Genomic DNA, 27,919 nt, shown 5'->3' with positions numbered 1-27,919 from the left:
GACCATAATTTTACAGTAGGCAGTATTGCGTCAGCATATGTCATTCCTAAAAAAAACTTGAACATATATTTGTGGTATAATTGTGATGTTTATGACGTACACTGGTTGAGTTCTACGCCACAGGTTCCAACCACATGTAAATTCTGGGTGGATTGCCTTTTTCACTCATTTCCAAACTAATCATGATGCAAATTATGCTTAAATGTTTGAATTGCAGCAGAACTGTATTGTAGTCTGTATATTTAGGGGTTGTGCCAAGACTTTCAAGCCTGACTGATGAAGATAAATAAGCAAATGTATGGCATTTTAAGGCTTGTTGAAACACATTCTGCTGCTCTGCACATACTGTAGAAGAGGCAGGTAGACTTACCGAATTAGGTAGCAGCAGAAGAGTAAGCTGAGGATGAAGACGAATATAGCCGTCCCAAAGACGACAATGTAGATATTGAGAGGAAGGTTTTGGAACCCGATATTCGGCATCCTGAAACTGTAATGCTGTAAATCTGAGGTCATGGATAACCTGGATGGGAAAACAAGAGGGAAAAAGAAACATTAGATTGTGATTCATTGATCACAAAATGCTAGTGCAAAATGAAAGTAGACCACATGCGCATTAGCGCAGTTATCCATTTATGCTTTGTCAGCTCAGCCTCAAAGGGAAATAATCACCCATGCACATTTAAGAGTAGGCTCTCGTCAATATGACTGTGATTTGATATGTGACTTGGCTTGATTTCTAGACTGTTTCCACAACAACTGTTTCTGCACCCAGCAGACCAATGAATAAACTCATTAATGCTTTAAATTGTGCAATGGGCAGTGCATGTAATATTCCAGTAGAGAGAGTTTGAGAACATTAGTCCGGCAGGAGCCATTAAGCAAATCCCACACTGTCTGTCTGTGGGAAATTAGTGTTAACGAATCTATGAGAGTCAGCGCTGCTTTGATTTGGTCTGTTATCATGTTTTTATGTCCAGTATTTTAATTTCTTAGCAGCAAAATACTAGGAAAGCCTCAAATTTTGGCTAAACCACATACTACAAAAAGTATCTGGAACCTAAGAGTTTATATTTACATGTGTTTGGATAACGTTATTAAAAATAAACACAATATTAAATGGATAATGATTGCGTATGGTGCAGTTTTATTTGAACATTGTGAAGACCAAACCTTTCAAATATAATACTGAAACCTTTGGGAAATCTGTTTTAATAACCTTTCTGAAATGTGTCTAAGGCAAGAGACTAGAGGCAAATGTGTGATAAATGAAGTTTATTTCTGTCCATATTCTGAGATCTGTCTATCTGTCTGTCTATCTATCTAGTCCTTGACTTATAATAAATAAAACTAAGTGCATTTTTATATGCATGTTATGATTAAGAATTGTCTAATGTAATGTGTGGTTTAGGCCCCATTTACACTGACATGTTTTAGAATGAACACGAACCACATCCACTCTGGTGTTTCACCTAGCATTTCTGAAAAGATCTCCGCCCACATTATATCACTGAAAACGCACAACACTTAACCACACACACACACACACACTCTGTCATGCGCTGCAGTGTATTCGCACGTCTGAGCTCCAGGCAGTCAGCGGGTGCTTTGAGCACACCTCCCCAGACGAGAGCAGCGCACGTTGGACAGTTCATCAAGGATATACAGCTAAATCTATTGTCACTATAGTTGTTAAGTGTGAAATTTAATTCATCTAGTCTCTAAATAACAACTCTTTGGTCTTTTGAATCTATTACTTGTTCTCAGGTAATGTGTTTTGGCGGAGCGCAAAGATAAGTTAATATATTATTTTATATAACCACGTACAATGATTCTGCATGTTTGACTAATTGCTTGCCTTTCCTATATTGTATAAACTTATTGTACATTATACTTTTATAATGGCCATTATTGATCATTAAAACTGATATTCCGCAAAAGTGTATTTTTCAATGAAAATGAGAGGAGGCAGTTATATTATAGGCTCTGTTTTGTTATAACTATGCAGTGAAAATGACTGTCATACAAAATATTTAGCTACACGACGCCTCAAAGTTGTTAGTGTCTTAAGTTGTTAATATCAAAATAAAAATAGACAGTTCTTCATATCATGTTTTAATTTTATTGTTAAAATAGTGAAACAACATAGTCCTTGTGATGTTAATGGCATTATAAAGTACACTGTCCCCTGTAAACATTTACCCAAGGTGTCTTTGGGAGTTTGTTTTCCATATCAAACTTGCGGAGTCTGAACTACTGAACAAGAAAAGAATGCAAGACTGAACTTTGTGTACTTTTATTAAACAGAAAAGCCCCAATCAGATAGCTGAATGTCGGCAGCCACCCCTCCGTTTTCAGATGTCTCCGTTTTCCCCCGTCCACACTGACACAGAGCAGCAGCGTTTTAAAACCAAAACTTCCTCTTCAGCGTTTTCAAAACTCCAGGGTAGTGTGGATGGAAGGCATAACCGTTGCAAAACGTATGCGTTTTAAAACTACAACGTATAAGTGTAAACGCGGCATTCTATGCGGTGTTGGAAAAAATGCCAGAAAAAGCTCCGCTTAAAAAAAACAACAAAGGCTTTCCACCATGATAGAAAAAAAATTTAGCAAATGCATACAAATACAGAATTCCAGAACAACTGGAACCAGTAAAACATCCATACAATGATTTAAAAGTGTTTGTGTGTGGCTCTTTGTTTATGTGTGAGAATGTCACAAGTTTTACTGGACATTTATTAGGATGTTGCTCCTCCCAACAGGGGCATGTCCGGACATGCCTTTAGTAGATAAGACTGGAGTAACAGCACATGTGAGACTCTGTGTATAAACAAAGGGGAGGTTGAAAACCCACGGAGTGATGTAAAAGCACATCCAGCAGAGGGTTATCCATCATACTGGGTATACAGACATACTAAGAGCATTACTCTCCCTAAAAACATTAGACCTATTTAAAAAAGAGCCTTGGACACATTCAGAACGCTCACACTTTCACTCAAATTCCTACAAACCACTAACACAGTTTACTTTCCCTCCCAGTCTCTGCCTGTCATGTTCAGTCTCTGTCTGTTACAGCTCAACCCATGTGAAGCTTTCTGACAGATGAGGGTAAATAACCAAACAGAAAATCAATGAGCAGCTGCTAAACACACGCTCTTTATATCAATAACAGCATCCTTCAGAATTTCCAAAACAATATGTACTAGTAAACGGTTGTGTTTGTTTTTGTTTTAAGGCTAGGTTGGAGGTCTGAATATGTCTGGTCCATGATGGCATTTTGCCTCTTATTCTTTTATCTGTTTTACAGTCATTACTCATTCGAGCCTCCGGTGCACTGGTTTGTCACACAGCCAAAACTTCTGACATTTTAATGCCCGCAAGCACATACGTCCATGCACTTGGGAAAACTCCACAACTTCAAGACAGGGAAAAGAATCCGGAAGGACCTACATATTAAAGGAATGAGGGGGTTGGGCTTGTTGAATGGGTTCAAGACTGGGAGAGGCTCCCCTAGCCACAGTCCATTACGCTTCCTTCTTTTCTGCTCAGTGGCAGTGATGCTGTTCATTTTAGTATCATGTAAGCTACATGCTTGCTTGCTTAAAATGTGCCACTTTTATATAACAAACAAAAAGAAAAGAACTTTTAACAAAAAAATGGCCCCAAAAACATCTATTGGCACAATACTGCAATCAAAGCACATGGGCGATTTAGAAAAGTATACACTGCCATTTAAAAGTTTTGAATCATTAACAATTTTTGTTTTTGTTCTGAATCTGAATGTATTTTTATTACCAAAAGATGGTTTACATTGGCACAAGCTATTAATGTAGCCCAATATTATTAATAACTATTAATACCAGAGTATCATTTAGACATTAGTATACATTCAAGTATTCAAATGAGTATTCAAAGTGAGCATGTGCATATTCAGCCAAAGTATTCACTGATGATAATAGAGAAACTTTAATTGGTTTAAATCAAGGTCAATGCCAGGTTACAGCGAGCTACTCGGAGACAAAGTATGAGAGCTGGAAGTGTTTGCTACAACATCACTTTCACCCCAGTTAACAGTCACAACATTCCAAGCGAGATTTGTGTTTATTAACCATAATGAGGGCAAATGGAGTACACAATAAAATTTTGGTGGGTATAAGTCCACAACAACCTTTTAGTATGCGCCGATGTCAACATTTTGAGCCAACATTATTAAACCATAATCAACAGCTTGTTGTGGCCAAAACAATATCCATTTAATCTGATCATTAGCAATAATCAGTAATCATCCAGATTAGATCATTGTTAAAGAGGTGTACAATGTAAAACCCAAAATTTATGGTAACTCAAACCATTTGAGGAAACCGATTGCAACAAACCATTTAAGTTCAAAACTAATCCTAATGAGTACTGTGAACTTATCCATTGAGTAAACGAAGCAATTTGAGCACAGTAAAACCCAACAAATGAAGAGAGCCCAAACCAACTGAGTACTGTAAAACACTTAAGGAAGTTAAGGAAACTCAAAACGTTTCAGGAACCGATTGCTACAAAACGTTTGAGTAAAAAAAAATATATATAAAAAATAATAATAATCCTATAGGAGAACTGTGAACTTTACTCTAAGTAATGAGGTATTTAATTAACTCAATACCTTCAACACGGAGTTCAAAACTCTTTTCAAATGAGTAGAATTAACTTCAGTAAATTGAGTTGACTACACATTTCATTTGAAAAAAGTTGACTCTGGGGTTTTACAGTATAGTAAAGATTAAAGCAAAACAATTAAAGCAGAATAGGTAAAGTTTACGATTTGAAACAATGTCTTTTAATTCCATTTTTGCTAGCAGCAATAATGAACTGAACTTATCCAGTAATTACTATTTATATTTTCACTGCTATTTCAAATACACCAATCCTATTTTTGCGAAGCAAGTTTTATCATGTAGGTAATAAACCTTAATGAGGCTCTTATACTTCAGCACACGCGTTTCTGCCTGCATTGTCTAGCTGCTGCTTTCCTCGTCCAATTTAGCTTTGGTGTGAGTTTGTTCCAGCACTGAAGAAAGAAAGAAAGCCATTCAAACAGAGCTGGCTCTCATATGTGGCTTTATAAAGTCTAAGCTAAAGCGTTTTTTCCAGATAACAATCAATTTTGACTTTATGACCACGAGTAATTTTAACAGATCGTAAATGTGAAGCACTGATTTATAGCAGGATTAATTGCAGTTTATGGCACTGATAGGAACAAATGCTTTGTTTGCTCATGACATAACCGAAATTCACATTGGGAGTGTTAGGGATTTTCCCCACATGTAACCAGTGGTTCTGAAATAATGTTAAATAAAAGAGAAGTAGACCTTTATCCTTCCTGTCTTATTCTCGATGGAGCGCAGTAAGACAGTTACGTAACTTTCATGAAACCTTGCATGTACAGAGAAGCTCCAATAGTGAGCTGGTCAGATTGTCTAAAAGCTTTGAAAATGCATGCCAAATTTTCAAAAGGGAAATGAGCAAAACATTGCCAAGGTCACAGCAGGGACAGTTTTAAGGAAATCTCCCTGTATACCAGAGTGACAGTTTCACGCACCAGCTTCTGCTGGTCGAGACGTTCGCAGACAGCAAATGTATAACGGAGCCACTGTCCTGCTGAGGAAAACAGCCTCAACCACAAAAGGTGTTTTGAAGTGTCTGTCAAGCCATTGCTGCCACCAAAAAAAGAAGGGATGTGAAACTAAATACCCTTTTTTCTGATCTTCTGTACCTCTGGGTGCAATATCTAGTCTCTTTTCACCCCTACTTCCCATCATGTCACTGAACTGACCAGACAGGGTCATTCTGTAGTGTTTGCCTTGTTGTAACGACAATGCCAAATGGTATTTTTACCGCCAGTGAGGAGGAAAAGCATTTCAGTAGTGCACTGAGTCACTCTCAGAGCTGAGAAAGTGCAGATCACTGAAGTGGGGCCTTACTTATTCAAAAAATGGTGCATTTTTACTGTCATAACATAACGGTCTCTTTATGGGTTAAGAAGCAAGCTCTTAACTAATACCGCAGTTTTCATACAGTAAAGCCTGAGACTGAAAAAATAAAACCACAAAATGTACTATATAGTTTTCTTTTGATCATGCACCTCATTTCCGTTTAGATCAAGTATGCAAGAAGTCTAAAAATAGTCTCCATTAGGGCTGCACGATATAGAATTTCAGCATCGACATCGCAATGTGATCATTCGCACATCACAGGATGTATGCAATGATGAGTTTGTGTTATAACTTATCATTTGCATGTGTTCTTGATGGCTAGAAATGTATAATTGATTTTAAAAACATTCAGGAGGCATAAGAAATTGTACCACTTGTGACTACATGATTGATTCTATTGAATTGTTTTGATTATCATGCAGTTACTGTACTTGAATACTGTTAGACTCTGGGAATGATAAAAACACTTAATTTTTTGTTGTATCTTTGATTTGTATTATAGATGATGCATGACAGCATGTGCAAATAAAGCAATGGACTACAAATGCACAGACTCCAAGTTTATAGATTGTTTATTAGATTTTATGGAGATGCAAATAGTAAACATCAATTATTAGCTATGTTCTCATTCAAAAATGTGTATTAACTTTATGCGCAAAACTGGATTATCGCATAAAAGACGTGTGAAAAAAGCAGCATTTTCCATCCAATAAGTCAAAGCGACCAAATCGTCACTTCCCTGAATAACTGGCGCCCAATTATCAACAGTAAAAATGGAATTGCCTGTGATAGGAGGAGGTGCAAGTCATTTATTTAATGAAGAAAAGAAGGCAATCCTCACATGCAGCGAACGCGCAGTGGCATTTAAAGGTGTGAGACACGGAGCACAGACGCTCTTGATTCTGGAGGTCATTAATATAATAACACTAATACTGAAATGGTTAGGCGTTTTAGAATGACCAAAACATTTCAGATGGTTTACATGCGCTCAAGTTTGTCCATTCTCACACATTTTTATCATCACATGACCTCTTATAACAAAATCATATGACCTTTTATAATGCGCATACTGTAATTTTTTCAGTAAGTGTTTTCATCGCAGTTTATGCGCATCTTTTCTTATCGAATAAAGTTTATCCTACTCAATTATGTACGTTTATGTGCGTTTTCAAAACGTATGCGCATCTTGGCGTTGTCATCAACCAGTTTGTGCATATTCAAAATACGCATAAAAATAGGTGGATGGAAACGTAGCTAATGACAAAACACGTGCATGAAAACACTCACAGCACATGTAAATACAGAAATGCACTGCAAACAGCACAGACCACAATGAAAATGTGTCTGGGAAATTTATAGATTGCTTAGATTTTATGGAGATACACTCCCACTGCAGAATCATCCTAATCAATCTAACATTATAAATTCTTTCCAAATAGAGATAGTAAGTCATCTGGTGAAATTGTATTCATATCGCTACATATATGGCAATGGTAGATTTTTCCAATATCGTGCAGTCTTAGTCTCAATAACCCAACTGGTGCAATTGAAGTATAATAAAACATCTAAAGGGCCATGTTAATAAATAAATAAATAAATAAATAAATAAATAAATAAATATAATTATATATATATATATATATATATATATATATATATATATATATATATATATATATATATATATATATATATATATATATATATATATATATATATATATATATATTTATTATTATTATTATTATTATTATTTTTTTTTTCCAACAAGATGACTTTCTTACAATAAATGTATGATTGATACTTTAAATAGAAGCTGTATTGAAATAAGGTTTAGCAATCCTGCATTTTAGAATTTCATCAAATGCAGTGAAATAGATCTTTTTAACCATCTTTAGGGATTTCTGCTTTGTATGTTTAAGGGCCACATGTAAGCCCATTAGTTAGGGGTCAATATTAATAATAATTTAAGCAAAACTCTAAAAGTATCATCTCAATTAGCTTTACGTGCGTATAAAAAGTTGAAGCAAAAGATTCCCCCACAGTCCAAAGACATGCGGTATAGGTGAATTGAATAAACTAAATTGGCCGTAGTGTATGAGTGTGAGAATGTATGGATGTTTCCCAGTAAAGGGTTGCAGCTAGAAGAGCATCTGCTGTGTAAAACAAATGCTGGATAAGTTGGCGGTTCATTCCGCCGTGGTGACCCCTGATGAATAACAATAAGCTGAAGGAAAATGAATGAATGAATAAAAGCTACTCTAAAAGTAAGTTAAGTGATCATTTAAAAACACTTAGGGATTCTGTAATTTAAATATCAGAGGGCAAAGAGTTCCACAACTGAGGTGTCAATGACGAGAATGCCTGATTTCCTCCAAAGATTTTAGCTGCGTTGACTTAACAGTTAAAAAAAAAACAGCAACAGGCTAGCATAAAGCACGTGCAGGGGTTTAAGGGATTAATAGCCATTCAGGTTGTTAGTTAGTTGTTAGTAAGCGTATCAAATTATTTCAACTTACATTTTATGAACTTCGTGGTAGCTATAAAAGACATTTGGACAGAGTCTGGCATTATAAAAGATGAAATGCTATCCTAGAACTATTTAAGAACTTACTGGCTGACTGTTTGGCACTACACGCTCTACTCTAGAAGTCCATAAAACATCAGAATTTACTGACACAGTGTCTCTCCAGTAAAAAAAAAAAACTATAATTATTCATACAATCCAGTTCTAGCACCGTAATCAAGCAACGATGGCCCAAACCCATGTATTTTTTCACTAGCTAGAACATTTTAAACCAACAAACAGACATTAATCAATGCTTTTAAAGACAGAAAAACACCTAGAACTGTCAAAATATAGATATACAAGGTTTAACACAGCTACTAAATATATACAAGTATACCTAAAACTTGAAACTACACTTGAAGCCCACTTAAATGAAGGTTCTGTTGTATTCCCTACATCTCTTTTTCTCTCTGTACAGTATATCCACTTCACTGCATCATTACATAACAAGAACATAGTGCACAATGTCACGTTTCACGTTGTGCTTTTAGCTAAGCTCCGATCGCAGTTTCAGACCTACTGTGCCCTGATGTGAACAATATAAACACGCAGTATTCCAGACAGCGGAGGAAAAGCCTGATTAACCACCAACAAATCTGCCCAAGGGAGAACAGCCCACCAGAGTCGGATACATTGAGCGCGTACATTTACATGCATTGAATTTTCCCAGCTGAAGTCAATGCAGGCCCCGTGTCAAAGTCAACGAATCTGTGTGGTCATCATTCACCTCACTAGATCACAATGGGTATATTTAGCCAACACTAAATCTGCTTAGTGAGGCACCCGCGACAACCATCTAGGGAAACCGTATGTAATGTTAACTCAAGAAGGTGGCTGATTTTAATAACTATCGTTAAGCTACGGTTTCAATCTAGACATCTGTAAAAACACACAAGCTGAGGCGGTCTCCAAGTTTAAATGAGGTGGGCGCCGAGTTTAAAATGTAGAACTTCAGCTTTACACACGCTTTAGCAACGTGTTGTACAGTCAACTCTAGAAAATGTTACCTTTATGGCCTGAATACTACATTACTGAGACCCTACAGCTACTGTTAAACATCTGCATATTTAAACTGATGTTGTTATTATTACTGGGTAACCAGATATAAATGTAATAGCTATTAGGATAGCTAACAATTTATCTGGATCCATTCTTGGTAGATCACTTAAATGATTTAAGATGATTTGGCAGATCCTGGATCTTTTAATCTTGATAACTGATCTCTGGCTAATTTGGTTCGTCAAATAAGTTCGCGAATGAGATTACAATGTCTGGATAAACTGATCTGAGATCACTGCGTGTGTTGTGAAGGACAGATCTATCGAAATCATGATCAGCAATGCAACGATTGGCTGACGGCACAGCAGCGTAATGACATCTTCTAATTAATTTTCAATTATCCATGTGAGCAAAATGACATAAAATTCATAGTAAACGGTTTGTTAAATATGATAGGAAATAACCTTCCACCTTTGTTGTGGGCTGCAGGCTTTACTCTTTCATGTGCCAAAAGTGTTTGGCAATTTATTTAGTTTTACAGTTAGAGCGGACTTTCTTTATTATAGTAGTCATAGTAGCAGCTATTTTCTTAATCGGTGTAAAGAATAACTGGATGTTTAAACTAATTTAGCATTACAAAAATTGGTAAAGGTGTCAGCAACTTTTGTGAATCATCAAATCACCATGATATAAACTGTCAAAACATGTTCATGACTGCATAAATGTTTTATTCCTTTTAAAAAGTCACATATTGTGCATGTCTACTATCATACACAAATTGTACTAAAGCAATTGTATGCTATATATATATATATATATATAGATATATATATATATATTATATATATATATATATATATATATATGATATATATATATATATATACACACACACGACAGAGCAAAAACTCAAGATGAATAAACAACACTTTCTCGGAGTACTGAATAGTTAACAAGTAACATTTTACAAAATAACATGGTCATTGTATAAATTTTTGTAAAATAATAATGTTATCTTGTAAATCGTAAGATGTATATCTATCTATCTATTTTATAATTTAATTATAATCTTTTAAATAAATAATCTAATGCTGCTATGTGACTGAGGATACACGACTGGGGCTGGTGGAGCAGTCTTTCTTGATTTACATAAGACATTTGATGCTGTTAACCATGATATTTTAATTAACAAATTAAAACAATTACATTTTTTTTAAAGCAAACACTAAATTGGATAAAATCGTACTTAAGTGATCGCAGTCAACGTGTTCAGGTTAACAATTTTAAATCTACATTTAACCCAATTAAATTAGGAGTGCCTCTGGGATCTATTTTAGGACCTTTACTTTTTAGTATTTATATAAATGATTAACCAGCTATATGCATTGCTGCTGATTTATTTACATATGCTGATGATGCTGTGCTTTACACTAATGGAAAAAATCAAACAGAAGTTGCTACTAAATTAAATAAATGAAATATTTTTAAAAGTTTGCAAAATTCAAATCGCAACCTTAAATGTTGAAAAAACTGCATCCACATGTATCGCAAAGAGGTACAAAGCTGGAAATGTTTTAGAATTTTTTTGTAAATGGGTAAAGTATTTAAAATGTCACTGAATTCAAATATTTAGGTATCACATTGGACTCAAACCTTAATTTTAAAACTCATATTAAAAAAACTTGTTACCACACTGAGATTCAATCTTAGATTCAATTTTAAACATATCAGAGATTCTCTGAATTATAAGGCCTCTGGTATGTATTTAAATACTATGATTGTTTTACATTTGTTGTACTATAACAAGCTGGTCTCTTTAACATTGTTGGAAAAAAGCCTTGGTTGTACCATCACTGCAATATCTTAAAGTCAATATCACTCAATATCTTAAGTTTTGATAATAATAATTATACCAATATTTGTTTTGTTTTTTTTAATTATTCACAAGATTTCTGCTCCATCGTTAAAAAATAAAATTTTAATTCCAAATTAGAGAAAACATGGCGAATGACACGTTCTATGGTAAGAGGAGAATGTATTGTCCCTAGACGTAAGACCTCATTTGGTCAATCTTTTATTTATATAACCTACAAATCTATGGAGCTCTTTCCCAACAGAAATCAAAATTTGTACACGCTGAGTGAGATATTTTGGAGTTGTCAGTGTTTTAGTTTAAATGCGATTATGCCTGTACGTTTTAAACTGACTTTTTAATTAGTTGGTTATTATTGTTTTAATTTACCTGTCCAGGGACTGCAGGTGGAAAATGGCAACCCTGCTACAGCCTGGCACAATACATCTTTCCTTTGAGGTTAATGTAATTTTTGTGGCATGTCCCTGTTAAATAATAAATTCATCAACTCATTCATTCACACATGCGGTATCGATAATCAAACGATATATTGTTCAGTGCTTCTATTCGCATTACTCGCAACATTGCTATGAGTTCAGTGTCCTTTTGTAGTGTTCAAAAACAGTCACTTATGTTATTCAAAGTCACTTGGGATGTCTTCGAAGGTCCAATTTAAAGTTTTAAGAGCTAGCATGCAACTTTAACAGTTATATTTAATATGTTTGAGTCCACTCGGTGTGTAAATATCTACACAATAAAGCATGTAACTGGTCTTTAGCTGCCAGACAACGTAAGAGGTCATTATAAAGGGTGTGTGTCCTGATGGTCTGCTTCACTGGGTTTCACACCATTACTGGCTATGCAAACACTTTAGCAATCAGGGTTGTGCACACAGTGTGTAATTATAGTGTCTCTTTACAGCAATAAATGCTTCCTTTTGTGTCTGAGTCGAGTGTCAAAGTGAGACATGACTCATGACTCATTAAAAAGTGAAGTTACATGGCAGAAAGTTGCATATCCATAGACTATCGACAACTGTCCTGGTGACTTGGGGAAAAAAGCATCTTGTATTCTATTCCAAAAAATCCCCTGGTGCTTTATTCCCCCTCAGGACTTTTTAGTCTTACCGACATAGACATTTCCTTGGTTTCACACAATTTCCTATTTTTCAAAGTGAAACTTTTTCAATAGTATGAGGTAGGGCTGGGTGATTAATCAAAAATAATCCAAATTGACATTCAGAATCGATCTAATTTTTCCAGGTCATTTTTTTTCCTTTCGATTACTTTCCCTACCATGTGTGGAGTCACGTGACCCCGCTTAAGGCTGATTTATACTTAAGTAGATCGATGGACCCATTATTGAGCCTTACTTAGCACTACATTGACGATGATTGGAAGCTGTGCCAGAGATGCCTTGAGACGCATATTTTCTATTACTTTAAAATTATTATTTACATTAGAATATTTTTTTACAGGAGACGCATGAAGTGTATTGTTTAAAATATATATTTACAGGATATGCAGGAGTTATTTTATTTAGAAGAGATACTGCTTATTTTCTACTTTTAATATGAAAAACATTGAAAATAATTGATTTTGTTTGCAAAAGTGAAGTTTTATTGTCACTTTTTTTAGAAGAAAAAAGTGACTTTGTTTTAAGCAATGTTTGTTTTAATTTCAGTTGTTCAACATTGATGTTCAATAAATAATCATTGATAGTAGATAGTGAGTGTTTTTCTCTCACTTGTAATATGTGAGCATATTTACTGTACAAAACTTGTCTGTGAACTATGCAAATCAATAAAATCAATAAATAAAATAACCGTAAGCAAGTAAAAATTAATTAATCCAGATTTTGATTTTCAGCCAAATCACCCAGCCCAATATGCAGGTACTCAAATAGGAGTTTAATCTTTTATGAATTGTTATAGACAATCTCTTATGTACTGTATGTGGTTGCAGTGGCCTAGTTACTATCAATATATAAACTGATATCCAAAAGGCTGTAGGTTTGAAATCATGAAAAGCTTCTGAAAAACATGTATCAAGTGGTTAAGTAATAACCCCAGAACCTGAAATATAATTCAGTGAGAGTTCCTCAAGATTTTCCAATGGGTTTCTATAGGTAAAATAGCATCTGTGCTAATAAAATTTGACAATACTTTAAAGCGTTTTTCTTTACAGTGTAATTATACTCTCATATCAAAAATGTCTGAGGTGCGAGTGTGTGCAGTTTATGCTTTTGAACAAAATATTTAGTTCATTCATTCATTTTTCCTTCGGCTTAGTCCCTTTATTTATCAGGGGTCGCCACAGCAGAATGAACCACCACTATCCAGCCTATGTTTTAGAACGCGGATGCCCTTTCAGCTGCAACCCAGTATTAGGAACATCCATTCATGCACATTCTCACACATGCACTACGGCTAATTTGGTCTAACCTCATGTCTTTGGACTGTGGGGTAAACCGGAGCACCTCGAGGAAACCCACGCAAACATATGGAGAACATGCAAAATCCACACAGAATGCCAACTGACCCAGCTGGGACTGGAACCAGCGACCTTCTTGCTGTGAGGCGACAGTGCTAACCTTACAAAACGAAAACCTTACGAAACGAAAACCTTAAGCATCCCATGACTTCCAGTCTCTGACATCCTTCTTGCACCACTCTATTGTAGTTTTAGCCTGCATTAGTTTATTTTTAAATGACAAAGTAAATGAACCCTGCATAATTATAAAATTATAACAGTTATGACAGGCTTACTCACTTTTATTAAGTCAATGATCACTTATGCGTTTGCTATGTGATGGCGAAATTCAACAAAATATGGAAGTATATATACTTAAGTTTGAATCTAATAACAACTTGTACAGTTGAAGTTAAACAATTATAGATGTATCGATAGACAATTTTCATGGTCTGTTTTCTTGGATATGGCCTTTTTAGTAAGTGATGCGTGTGTGTTTTTTTTTTTTTTTTCTCTCGATGGAAGTTATACTGTTTTATACACATTGACTATATAATGATGATTTGAAAAATGCTGTGTGGGTCACCAGACAATAGATGGCTAGGTTTTGAATCAGAGATAAACTATATCTCTGTAACTATAACTATCAGAGATCTTCACTGTTTCCAGTGAGGGCTTAGAGAAACGTCTTCATGCTTTTATCACCAGCAGGGTGGATTACTGTAATGGACTCCTCACTGGCCCTCCCAAAAAGACAGTCAGACAGTTGCAGCTCATCCAGAACGCTACTAGGCCAGGATTCTGACCAGAACCAGAAAATCAGAGCACATCACACCTGTCCTACAGGTCTTTACACTGGCTCCCAGTTACATTCAGAATAGATTTTCAAGTATTATTACTTGTCTATAAATCACTAAATGGTCTAGGACCTCAATACATTACAGATATGCACACTGAATACAAACCTAACAGATCACTCAGATCTTTAGGATCAAATAAACTAGAAATTCCTAGAGTTCATTCAAGCAGGGTGAATCCCCCTTCAACTACTAGGCCCCCCGCTGCTGGAATCAGCTTCCAGAAATGATCAGATGTGCTCCAACATTAGACACATTCAAATCAAGACTGAAAACACATCTGTTTTGATGTGCCTTTACTGAATGAGCACTGTGCTACGTCTGACAGATCGCAATTATGTATATTCTTTTTTCATTCTTTTATAACCTGTTTTAACATTTTAATCCGATTAATCACTTATTATTATTATTATTATTATTATTATTATTATTATTATTATTTGTTTTTATATTCTTTTACTTGTCTCTTTTATTCTTGTTTATGTAGAACACTTTAAACCCCCACTGTGTATGAACTGTGCAATATAAATAAACTTGTCTTGCCTTTATAATTTTATATTTTAATTATAAAGTGTTCATTCAGCTTTTCTTTAATTTCAAATTAATTCAACAAAATAACTCATGCTGTTCATACTGTCGCCACTCCACTTTGACCTCTCTACAACGTGACACACTTTTGAAGACATAGTTGTTTCAATGACCCTCCTATTCCTGTAAGTTAACGCTCCTATTTCTTCATGGGAACATAGTGAAGCAGAAAGAAGACTCCTCGCTGAGTACTTCTTGTAATCTTCCATCACAGGGAGTGTAGTTGTTACCCCCCACCATTAAAGGAGGAGCTCGGTATCTTGAGGCTTAGAGCTGCAAATCCATGTTTTTACTGTAAACGCCCCTCACTGAGTAGCAAACATTACACGCCAGCTAACATTTTAAGTTGATCATCGGCTCTTTACGACTGTTTGGACCCCAAACATGATATTAGTTCAGATAATTTGTATTCCTGATGGCTAAAGGGGCAACTATTTTATGCAAAAAAGGGAGAAAATAAACTGCTTAAGACTGAAAAACGTTAAATATTTAAAGGTTTGAATTGCTCAATATCCTTCTATTCACTGGAGGCCTATAAAACAGGAACATGGGTTGCCAGAAGTTGAAACCGATTTGTTTTCTTTCTTTTTTTTTTTTAGCATTATTTTTTCATTTTCTTTGACGGAGAAAAAAAGTTGTCTGTTTGCACTCTTTCACAACAAAGTCCCATGCCAATTTCCAGCGACTTGTGGCAAGCCCCCTGCACCAGAACAAAGGCTGCTGTCTGAATTTGAAGTGGAAATTTCCACTGAGCCTTGAGCCCTGGCTATCCCAGTTGCACATCTGAAACTTAATATTACAACTAAACTAGTGGGCCTCCAGCTTTGTAAGGGGAGTGTGTAGTGCAGGTCTTGACAGAGCAAGGTTAGTGAGAATATGTGATCTCTTTTTAGAGTTTAAAAGAGTTGATGGTCTTGCAGGAGCAGTCAAAATCACAATTACAAGAAAAATGCCCCGGAAAATGAACTTTAATTAGATTTGATCTCAAGGCTTCAGCTCAGCAGAGAAAATAATAGATGGTGACAGAGACTGCCAGAATCTGCATAAACACTTTCTTATCAGGGTGATCAGTAAATCTGTTTTCACTATTTATCACCTACTCAGTCTGATAGGTAATGTTTTTACCTAGTATTAACATGCATTTTCTACTACAGAACAAACAAACCCTTGTTATATGACTTTTAAGTGAAACAGAAAGCAAGCATATGGATATGATGTGGATAATTACAATTTCAATTCAATCTCTGTTTTGGTAGAAAGTAATAAAGTATGAATGGATTTTCTTTCTATTTTCCCACAATAAATGTACCTTATGTATACTCTCAAACATTCTTTCGGTTTAGTCCCTTTATTAATCAGGGGATGCCACAACGGAATGAACCGCCAACTTATCCAGCATATGTTTTACGCAGCAGATGCCCTTCATCACTGGGAAACACCCATGCATGTGGGGGAAACCAAAGCACACGGAGGAAACACACACAAATGCAGGGAGAAACTCCACACAGAAATGCCAACTGACCCAGCCAAGGCTCGAACCAGCGACCTTCTTGCTGTGAGGCGACAGCACTACCTACTGCGCCACCGCGTCACCCACTCTCAAACATTACATATCAAAAAAGAAACTCCAAAACTTTTAACAATTGTGGGATGAAGCTATAAGATATGTTCCATGAATAAAAGCACATCTGAAGCCATAAATATATAAAGTATAATATTAAATATACTTAAATAAAGCTAGTAATATATACAGTATTTAATATAAAAAGACCATTTTTAAGGTCATAGTTCTACTGGAAGTCCTGATGATTTGGCTAAATGTCATTGGATGTTATCACATTTAGACTATTCCTATGACAACGATGTATCCAAATAATCTACAAAGAATTTCCATGCCTTTTTAAAAAGATTCTGGTCTACACAACAACCTTTTCAAATACAAACAAAAATGGCCAAAAACTCTGTATTACATATGCCAGGCCAGTTTTGGCTCAGTCAACTTATTAGTAAACTGTATCTACAGGGAAGTGACGATATGCCATCTTATGTCCATGTATTATTTGCTGTGTGTGTATGATGCATCTCTGCTTTTGGTTGTAATATGAAGTACAGTACATCCACACTTTGCTGATAAAGTGTAAGGAAATACTGCAACAACACTACCCAGTTCTCCACCATTGTTGTGTATGATTGTTTGAGCTTGCCTTTAATCTATAATTCCCTAAACGTGTACCATGATGTGCATGATGTCATTCTTTTCAAAGACTTTTCGAGTGTTTACACCACAACCTTGTTTATGGAAAACCTCCACCCTTTTTCAAATTTATGCAATTTCAGTCCTAAAAACTGAAACTGAAAAAATGCTGTTACTAAGGAAGACTCACACTAGGTACAGATGCCTTAAACCCTGCCAAAGCAACTCTCCCCCGACAGCCTGCACTCGCTGTGCATTTTGCCTTCCGAGCCGAAGCACGCTTACGTCATCAATGATGCGACTGTTCAGTTTAACAGAAGAGAAGCGCTCTAGCTCAGCACAGTGGAGATTGCTTTAGTTATATCATATTTTTAGTCGTTTTGGATGCAGCGACAAGCAAATATTTTGCCAAACAGCTCCACACTTTTTGGCGCTCATAAATTATCATAAACGTGCATCGTGTCAACTTAATTGTTTTGTTTAATTGTAAACTTTGAAATCATTGAGTTAGCTTTAGTTGCGTTTAGGGCAACACAAAGTGGAATTCCGCATTTATTACTGTGTTTCTTGTATCAATGCAAACATCACTATTATCTAAATAATCTAAGAGTGCTTTCACACCTGTTTTGTTCCGAAACGGGAATTCAAATTGTTACAGTGATGCACTTTGTGCTTGGTGCGGTTCGCTTTCACACGGCAAAGTTCCTAAACGGACAGAAAGAGCTAAAACAAGTCACATGCGAGTATTGGTCAGAGTTTCAGGGTTTGTTTTGCAGTCTCGCTCAGCTGTCATGCGTCCTTATTTGGCAATGAGCAACAAGACATTATAAGCGGAAAGCTGCGCTTTAATTTTGAATGGTGACACCCACAGACATAGTCACAAAGTATAAATCAGAGGTAAGACTTTCTCATACAAAGCACTTGGCTAGAATTATGCATTATAGGCTTTGCATTATAGACCCAAATAACAGATAAACCAGACTGCTGTTCGGTCAGTTTTCCTAATGGATAAACGGCTTTTGTTAATAGTTGGCATGCTTTGACTTTCGTATTTGACATGAAATGCACATTTACCGGTAGGAATGACATCTCGCCCTACTCATAATTCTCTCTTCATATAGCCATATGTATGCCTATTACATATCCATAATACACTGTGATATAGCCGGGCTCGGATCGTATTGCTTTCTCACTACAATCGATCTGCTCCAGAGTTTGTTTTAATTGAGCCGAGACCACCTCATTCAGGCGATCTCGGACCGATTTGATCTGACGCGGATCCGAGCGCGATTGCTGTTTTCACCGCACTAACTTGGGAAACGAGACAGGTTCCGAAACAAAAGTCTAGGTGTGAAAGCACCCTAAATCACGTTTTTAGAGTGTGACTGGGCAGTGAGATTATAGTGTTTAATCCAGGGCAACAGTTACTCTGACAGCAAGTTAATCCATGTTAGCCCAAAGCAAAGCTGTAAGTGAGGAATCAGACAGGACAAAAATGATCAACCAAGCCTATTTAACTTTATTTCTGCCATAATACAAAGGTTTTGCCTTTTTTTTTTTCCACAGAAGAAAACTTCACAAGGGTTTAAAATCGGAACAGCATGAGGGTGAGTAAACGACGACAGTTTTCATTTCTGGGTCAATGGGAATACATAGTGCTGACTAAGCTCTATAACAGAGAAGATATGATTTATATTTCGGAACGATGATGAATGTGGTGCATGCGAATAAATAGCTTGTCCTGCAATAATTCTCTCAAATGCTTTGCTATGCTGAAACTAAGTGCAAGCGGGCTTGTTATGCTGATCTGAGAACAGATCTGCCGGCACTTTTATAAAGGGTTTCATGATCCTAAATCTATGCAAGAGGGCAAGTGTCCTGTCTTGTGAGCTTAAACTGTAACACGAGACGTTACAAACAAGTTGTAGAAGTGACACCAGCAGCTGTTGCCCCTAATTTACCCTCTCAGCCGACGTTCCCCACAGGACTCTCATAAACAACCTTGAATGATTTTTGCCCTAATTTTACTTTGGTCTCGTCATGTGTTAAATGGGTGGCCATGTATGCACACAAATATTCACAGTATACCCCTTCGATACAGAATTAGTGGTAAGCAACTATGTTTCACTGGAGAATTGGTGTTTCTTAAACATCAGAGAGTGATTTTTCTTTCAATGAGTCTATGAAACCAGCAGATACCGGAAATGCCGGAGCAACTGTTCATTAAAGAGACTTACAAGCTGTTGATGCAAGAACAGTTTGAGACATTATAAAGATGAGCAACTTGCTGAGCCGAGCGATCAATTATTGCGGTGATTTTCTTTTTTCAGAATGTCTGTAGCTGCGGTTTGGTGATCAATTAAATGACCAGACAACTTGAGCTATTAAAGATGTTGTAAAGCATTATGTTAACACTTACACTGGCAGATATATCATCTTTGTGGGTTTTAGGCAGGATTCAGAACTCAGGAGCCTGCAAAACATGATGACTAATTCACATCTGTGTCTTTAAAAGTTACATAATCTTTTACTGAAAAAATAAAATTGAGGGGAACAAACATGCAAATCCAGCTGATGACGAATCGCCTCACTATCCAGGGTATGTTTCTACCTTAATAAAGCAATTTCCGGTCTTATGAACAGAAAGAAATAATTAGGCTCAGAATTAACTATGAGTCATGTCTGGCATGTGTAAACTCTTCATTAGCATCCCAACACAAAACACTTAAAACCAATGGTTACTAGTTTAAGTGGACTGAACATAAAAATTGGCCAAAGAAATACAAGAATGTGTTTCAGCTCATTTTAAACGGGTAGTTCGAACAAGCAGCATCATAGTTTTAAATGTAGTATTTATTATTTTTTGGTGAGTATGAGAGAGTTTTGTTTAGGGGATTTTTATTGGAATGACCTGCTCTATGCTCATCATCATATGTGACATGCAAATGATACGCAATAAGCATCATGTGATTTAGTGTCACATTATAATGTGTCATGGTTGTCTATTTGGGGCCTGATTTTCAGGAGTTACACCCGTGTCATAACTACAGTCACACTGCAACAGTTCTTCAAGCAGTGTTTCTATATTGACAAAATAAAAGTCATTTGTAAATTTTAATAAAATTGAAAAGTGTTTTTCTGTATGTTTACTTGTAAGTTACAATACATTACAAAAGCTAATGTAACATGTGCGCATTGTAATCCATATGTTGTGCCATAATGTCCCCACAAGTATTGCAATATCAGTTAATTTTGACATGTGGTCCCCATGAGGAAAAACGCACATAATGAAGTAATTTGAAAATGTAAACATCCAGATTGTTTCCTGTGAGGGTTGGGTTCAGGATTACAAATCTTTACTTCTATAGGAAGTCTCCATAAAGATAGCTGCATGTGTGGTGCAATTTCACTTCAGTGACCTATTTAAGCTCTGAAATTTGGCTGGATTCCTATGGTAAACTGAAATGTTTAAAAAGACCCAAGCTCCCCACCCCTCTGATAAATCTCCAAGCATTGCTCTGACATTTACTTTGGCATTTACTCTGACATACAGCCTAGTGCAAATGTTTCACAAAGGGGTGAGGAGAAGATGGCTGAAGCAGACATTTCAACTAGATCAATGCCTGATCACATCCATCCAGCACAGTGGAAACCAGAAAACATTGCAAATGTACATGCAGGTTAAGGCTTTGGATGGTTTATTTGTGTGCAATATTTAATCTAGTTTAGTGTTTTTTGTTTTTTAGACCTGTCATGGCTAAATAAATGTGACTTTAATACAGCTAGTAGGTGACTGCAAGTCTGTGTATTGAATGATTAACCGAATCATTGATTCCAACTCCAAAACTCTGATTTGTTTTGTTTTTTTGAAAACGTCTAATGCATTTAGAAACAAAGCAAGTGACTGTTTTTTGAATGAATCGAAAGATTTAAGATTAAAGGGATAGTTCACCCCCAAAAAAGACAATTCTGTCATTAATTACTTATGTGGTTCCAAACCAATAAGACCTTGATTATGATTAACCACCAACAATAATGATTGAACCGCTGCTGAACCATAGCCGATGTTCTTGGTACCTTTCTGTGCTTTGGATTTTCATGACCCTTTGTTCGTGGAGCTTCAAAGAGCTCTCTGATTCTCCTAAAACATCCTAATTTGTGTTCCAGGGATGAACAATTTTGGGGGGGGGGTTTGCTAAAACCAAACAGCTTGCAAAACTTTGTGTCTTGAGGGTCCTCATTTAGAAGAAAACATATGCCAGGGTACTCACTTTCTGTGAAAGGCATGTTTACACGGGCAGATTCCCAGCTCATCTTTCTGCTTAAATTCTTCCAAACACACCGCACAAATCTGGGGAGATGAAACAATAAATTCAGATTAATCCACAGGTGGAAAAATGCCCTCAAAAACAGTTCATCTAAACATGCTATTACAAGTAGTGAATTAATATAATCTGATCAGTAAGACGAGAGATCGTACTTTACTGCAGTATTCATGAGAACTTATGATTGATGTTACACTGATATGCTTGAACGCTTTTGTTTCATCTTACACATCACTTATGCTTTTTGTTGACATTACTATCGATCTTTTTAGTTGTTTCCCCATCAGTTATGTACATTAGAGATTTATGTTACATCTAATGTTGATAAACAATGTTTATTTCATGACTTTAGTTTTACGCGTGTTACCATACTGGTGTTTAGTAGCTGTGTGAATGACACTGAGCACCTTCTATACACCTTCGATACACTTTTCTGATTGTGGGAGAAGTAATTGCCGATGAGCATTGGTTCATTATGTAACTTTCTCATCACCACCTGCTTATGGGTGTGTTAACCTGTCTAACTGTTTAACAAAAGATGTAGTAATGTTGGTAATTCAAAATACAGACCTATTACATCTATAAATTAATGAAATATGGTAGTTTACTATAAAAATGAAAATTACTTTTACAGTTTGTACCGTATTTTTAACGGTAAAATACTGGCAGCCACGGCTGCCGTTTTTTTTACTGTAAATTTTACGGATTTATTTTTTACAGCGTAGCAGTGAGCTGAACCAGTTTGGGGAGCAGATATGACATTTCACCAGATAAAATAGACACATTTGGATATACAGCATTTTCTGATTGCTGAACATGTCTGGCTGCGGGGCTGTAAAGGGAAAGCCAAGCACTTTGATTAATGACTTCTCACATTAGAGAGTGGAATTCTGTTAACATTTGGTCGTAATTAAATGATGTCCTCTAGAAGTAGGGGAAAAACTCAGGTACTTGCTATTCCTTATAAGGCTTAAAGCTACCACTCCAAGTCCAGTCATCAACTTTGAGGAACAAGTAAGAAAATAAGAACGTGAACCGAGGAAAAGCTAGACATCACTTAACTATTATTAACAAAATTATGAATGAAAATAAAGACTTTCAGTGTTAGAATCTTGTAAAAACATTTAAATGCTTTTCTCTGTTTATCCATCTATCTATATTATTCTATGGATGTATCTATACATCTATGTCTATCTGTATGTATGGATGTATGTAATAATTGCAAGCGAAGGTTAAACATGATCCATTCATATCTACTTTTTCTGTAGGACATCTTCCAGAATTGTGTACAAAGCAAATATTTAATTAACCTTGCTGACAAGCAAATATAGCAGGGTGAGGAGGTGTGGTTGGGTGGGGGGGAGACTCACAACTGTAGTAATTGTATAAGAACAAAAGAGGTTTTGGACAAAGTGCCTGGACACTTGGGTGTCTTTCACAACAGTTATTTACTGTTCTGTGTGAGTTTCATAAAATGGGATATATCTCTGTATACTGTCTGAGTGCCTGAGGTGTCATTGACCCTGAGAAGGGGGTGGTTGGAGAATTTGAGACACAATGGTTCTCTGTTGGAGGAGAGCAAGCGCACACGTCTCGCTGTAAGAGATTGTCTGCTCCATATACACTGTTGGGTTTTGTCTGGAAAGAATGACATTAACAGGGCTAAGAAGGGATTTTTCATTGTAAAACTAAAGCCATGTAGCCACTGCATCCTGCACAAAACAGACAGTTCCTAAAAGTCACCATTGTTTCTGTACTCCGTGTGATGGTACAGAATGGTAAACCAAATAAATAATATTCACAGATAAAGTGTATATTTAGTAATATTTGTGATTTTTAGACCAGATTAGTCTTAGCTTAATGAAACATACCTGAAGCAGCTAAGCAAAGCCTGCATTCGAAATCAGGCTGTTTTAAAAATTTAGGAACAATTTAGCGACAAACACATTTACAACCATGTATGAAGTGCATAGGGCACCAGCAACATTGAGTATGTTTACGTAGACACCAGTAATTCGACAATACTCTGATTAAGAGTCTACCATGTAAACTGCGTTTTTCCCCCCTTTGCAGGTTTCACCAAAATAAATTTAGAACTTTTTACAACATTAGGACCATTATGAACTAAATGTAGGGATTTGTTTTCAAATATCTCAGTTAGAAAGGTTTTTACTTGCCCTATCAGAAATGATTGATCCTCAGCAGTAAATTAATAAAGAGCTTTTTCAAGAAAATGTGTAAGGAAAAAAATGTGTACTGGAAGGAAAGTAATTAAAAGCTATTAAAAAAAAAAAAAAAAAAGTTAAAAGTTTGAGATGGATTGTTGGTGATTGTATGTATCTTAATGGTCAGATTGGGTAAGAAAAAATTAAGACCTGTTAAAAAAGATTGAAGTGTTCCAAGCTTGTTTCGACCTCCTGTTTAAAGTGCAAAACTTGTAAGGGCCCTTTTTTTCATGTATTTTTGTCCTGTGTTCACATCCAACCATTTTGGAGAGGGGTTCATACTCAAATTCAGGAGATAATTGGAAAATGTTTTATTTTCTCCCCCTCACTTTTTTTTTGTTTTTTTTTTTGTTGTTGAATGACATTCTTGAAGACATTTTTGACTCTGAGCTCAAACCTTTGTTTACAACTCTTACATTTCTGTCTAAGAAATGTATATTACTAAAATGGCCTGCTTCTCAAATTCCAATTATTTCCATATGGATTTCTCCGTTGTCAGTTTTTCTTCCTTTTGGAAAAGTTAACCTATGACCTCAACCACAAACAGGACAAATTCAGGAGGCTTTGCTCTCTCCAATCCTTTCTACATAAACTCAGTTTTTTTTCTCTCAGAGTTTTGGCTTCTTTTATTTTGTTAGTTTTGAGAGAAAAAATTTGTTGTTGTTATTATTATTATTATTATTCTATTATATTATTATTATTATATATTTTTGTAAATTATTTAATTTGCAGCGCTTGGGGTGGCTTGTTTGTTTTTTCTGATCTTTTCTGTCTTGTGGTGTTTGTACTATTTGAAAATTCCTAATAATAAAAAAAATAATAATAATAAAGATTTAAGTACACAATATTTCAGTAGATTTAAGACTTTTTATGACCTAAAATTTAGCTTTTGAGATTTAAGATATTTTAAGACTTTTTGAGACCATGCGGATTTAGGTAATAATGAAACTTTGCAGAAATGGAATTAAGACATGTGGAGTTTGCTGATTTTAGTCGCATTTGAAGTGCAGTACAGATATGTAAACACCTTGATCAAACTATTACCGTCATGTAGGACTTTTCGCCACATTTTGTGACGGTATAGTTCATACACGGCTGTTTGACACTATTCTCTACACCTACCAAGTCAGTGAAGGACCACAGACATCTGCATCATGTAATGCGGAGGGTTTCTTTCCCATACAGCATGTGGTATCAAATTTCATTAAAACTACACTCTTCCAGCATTTCATACTCTCATGCAATATCTCGTTTGTCACAATGAGCATGAATGAAATGTTCCTGAATGAAAGTGAAAGTGCCAAACTGCAGATAAAGTCGACAAATTAACAAGGAAACACTCGAAATTATATGAAACTCCGGAGGAAATGTGGATAGCATGGTGATGCAATGACATTAATCGGATTATGTGCTATAACATGTAAAACGGGATCATGAAATGACGGAAACATTCTAAAATCAACTCATGTAAACACCTTCAATCATATTATTGTCTTATTCAGGTCAAGGCAAATCATTCAATTACTGATGTCCATGTAAACATAGTCATTGACTCATCTAGCCAGATCTTTCTAGAAAACGGTGACCAAGAAAATTGAGATGAATCCAATAAACAACAAATCAAAATGCTTTAAATTGCAAGAAAGACCAAAATATTTCTGGCCACACCTGCTTTGAATAAAGCATGGCTTGACTAAACAGTGAGGCTATGCCACCATGAATCTGTTTTATTAACATCCTGGCCTCTCTGCTGGGATTCTGAATTGAAAGGACCACCTCTGCAGTTCAATCATGACTCCCCAAGCTCTTTTTTTTGAAAGAAACGGAAATAAGCCTTCATAAGAATTGCTCAGTCCGTTTCACGCGGCTGCTCTCATCTGTTTGATCTCTCCGCTAGAGAGCTGCAGCTATGCAGGAGCATTATAAAAAAAACAAACTGTCTCATTTTATTTCCGACAGTTTGACTGCAGTGGAATTATGCACAGTAACTCTTACTCACTGATGTGGTGATATTTATGTCCATGCTGTTCTGGTTGCCAGCTGAGGATCCATATCTTGGCAACCGTCTGGCACATATGCTAGGTTTCTACACCAGTGTGTTTGCACATCAGACTTCTGCGCACAAACTCTACCATACAATGTGTCTATTACTGTCTGTATATAATCTAGTAATAAGAAGGAAACTTAATGTTTTCGAGAACTAAGATTATATTCACTTCTCTTATGCTCAGGGCCTCTGTATCTTATGTAAGATCAAGGACAGAGTTGATAGAGCGGCATGAAGCTGCATAACTCTGTTCATCAGGTCAACTACACACAGATTACCTTTCTAATGTGGCCTTGAATGAAAAAACAAAGGCTACATTCCTTATTTCAGACTTCTAGTGATTCACTCCCTCTTAAAATTATATTTTGTCTTTTTATATGAGGTCCAAACAACTAGACGTCCAGAAAATGACTGAGAAATGACAAGGATTGTTTTAATTCACATGAACAAACCAAATTGAGTAAACAATATGTAATTTTAGATAAAGCCCAGTTCCTCAGGCTAAACAGTAGCTGTAAGTGTCTGTATAATCTTGAACTATGCAAGTGTGAAACTCTCTCATGCCTGTGGTGCACAATCATAACACTGTTTTTCCCCTTTGGCTTACAGTATGTGCAGGGGATGCAGAGACCAATCAGCTTGCAGTTTGGCCCCCACCCCTTTATGTAAGACACTTTCTTGTTTGAGCACAGATGCAAGTGCAAACCAGACTTGCCAGAACAGGCGAGGGGACTACTGACCTATTTATTTAGTTTCATGAATCCCCTCTAGAAACCTGTTTGAGGGAATGTGCTAAGTGTTCCCTATATGACAAATACAGCAAACCACAAGTTTGTAATGCGGGAAAAAACTGCAGAAATTACTGAGAAAAAAAAAAGATTTATTTATATATAAGTGAAACTAAAATGCAATAAGGAAAATTCCTCTATGAAAAAAAGGTTATATATGTAACCTATTATTAAAAATGCAAGAAAATACAAGGAAATGTAAACATTTTTTATAATTTTTATATTATATTTAAAAAGTTTCAAAATATTTTAGTTAATATTTAGATTTCATGATGATGATGATTTTTTTTTTTCCTACAAAAATTTAAATAATAAAAGCCAAGTAATGTTACGGAAATGTCAGAAGATGACTTCAATTTCAGTTATTTTTCATGGTAAGGAAGACCTTTACATGGATTAGCTCGTCATACCAACAATTTAATAACATTTGCACTAATTCTGCAGTAAAATAAATTCAAATTTGGATTAAGGATACAGCTGAGAGCACTAAACACTTACTGCCGTCTTAAAACAGTCTGAAATTAGCCTCTTACTACTCTGGTTACAAATACAGCTACTTGATAAAACAACAACAGCTGCAAATACAGAAATGGGGAATGTCTCTGGGGAAAAAAGGTTGTATATTTGTGAAAACAAAAGATTAATGTCAAATATAAAACCTTAAAGGGATAATTCTGTCATCATTTACTCTTGTCACAAACCTGTTTGATTTTAACTTCCATGGTATCTGTTTTTCCTACTATGGGAGTCAATGATTTCTAACATTCTTCAAAATATCTTGTGTTCAAGAGAAAAAGGAAACTCAAAGTTTTGTGACAACTTGAGGATGAGTAAATAGTGATATACCTATCCCTTTAAGTCAGACAAATAAGTATCATGATGACTGGCACAGAAACCAACAACAACAACAACAACAAAAAACGCATGTAAGTTTAGTTTTAACAATGTGGCTGACATTTGCTTGGCACTTCTGGGCAGTGCTGATATTTTTTAGGCACTGTTTCAAAAGATATGACTAATAAAAAA

The 27,919-nt window shown here is 35.8% G+C and overlaps 2 protein-coding genes across 2 annotated transcripts in view; both read right to left on the bottom strand.

The window, feature by feature from the left end:
* Positions 1 to 20,010, bottom strand: part of LOC130228318 (RING finger protein 24-like) — a 40,639-nt gene extending 20,629 nt beyond the window's left edge. Inside the window, exons 1-2 of the mRNA XM_056456773.1 lie at positions 19,928 to 20,010; positions 371 to 520 (exon numbers count right to left, since the gene is read on the bottom strand). Of these exons, the coding sequence (XP_056312748.1) occupies positions 371 to 520; positions 19,928 to 19,992 (215 nt within the window). The 5' untranslated portion in view covers positions 19,993 to 20,010. The remainder of the gene's footprint in view (positions 1 to 370; positions 521 to 19,927) is intronic.
* Positions 20,011 to 21,771: 1,761 nt separating this feature from the next.
* Positions 21,772 to 27,919, bottom strand: part of LOC130239210 (RING finger protein 24-like) — a 40,882-nt gene continuing 34,734 nt past the window's right edge. The window contains exon 6 of the mRNA XM_056470312.1: positions 21,772 to 21,859. Coding sequence (XP_056326287.1) covers positions 21,776 to 21,859 — 84 coding nt within the window. The 3' untranslated portion in view covers positions 21,772 to 21,775. The remainder of the gene's footprint in view (positions 21,860 to 27,919) is intronic.

Source organism: Danio aesculapii, chromosome 1, assembly GCF_903798145.1.
Source record: "Danio aesculapii chromosome 1, fDanAes4.1, whole genome shotgun sequence".
NCBI lineage: Eukaryota > Metazoa > Chordata > Actinopteri > Cypriniformes > Danionidae > Danio > Danio aesculapii.
The sequence above is the reverse complement of the archived record's forward strand: the minus strand, read 5'-3'. Positions and strand labels throughout refer to the sequence as shown.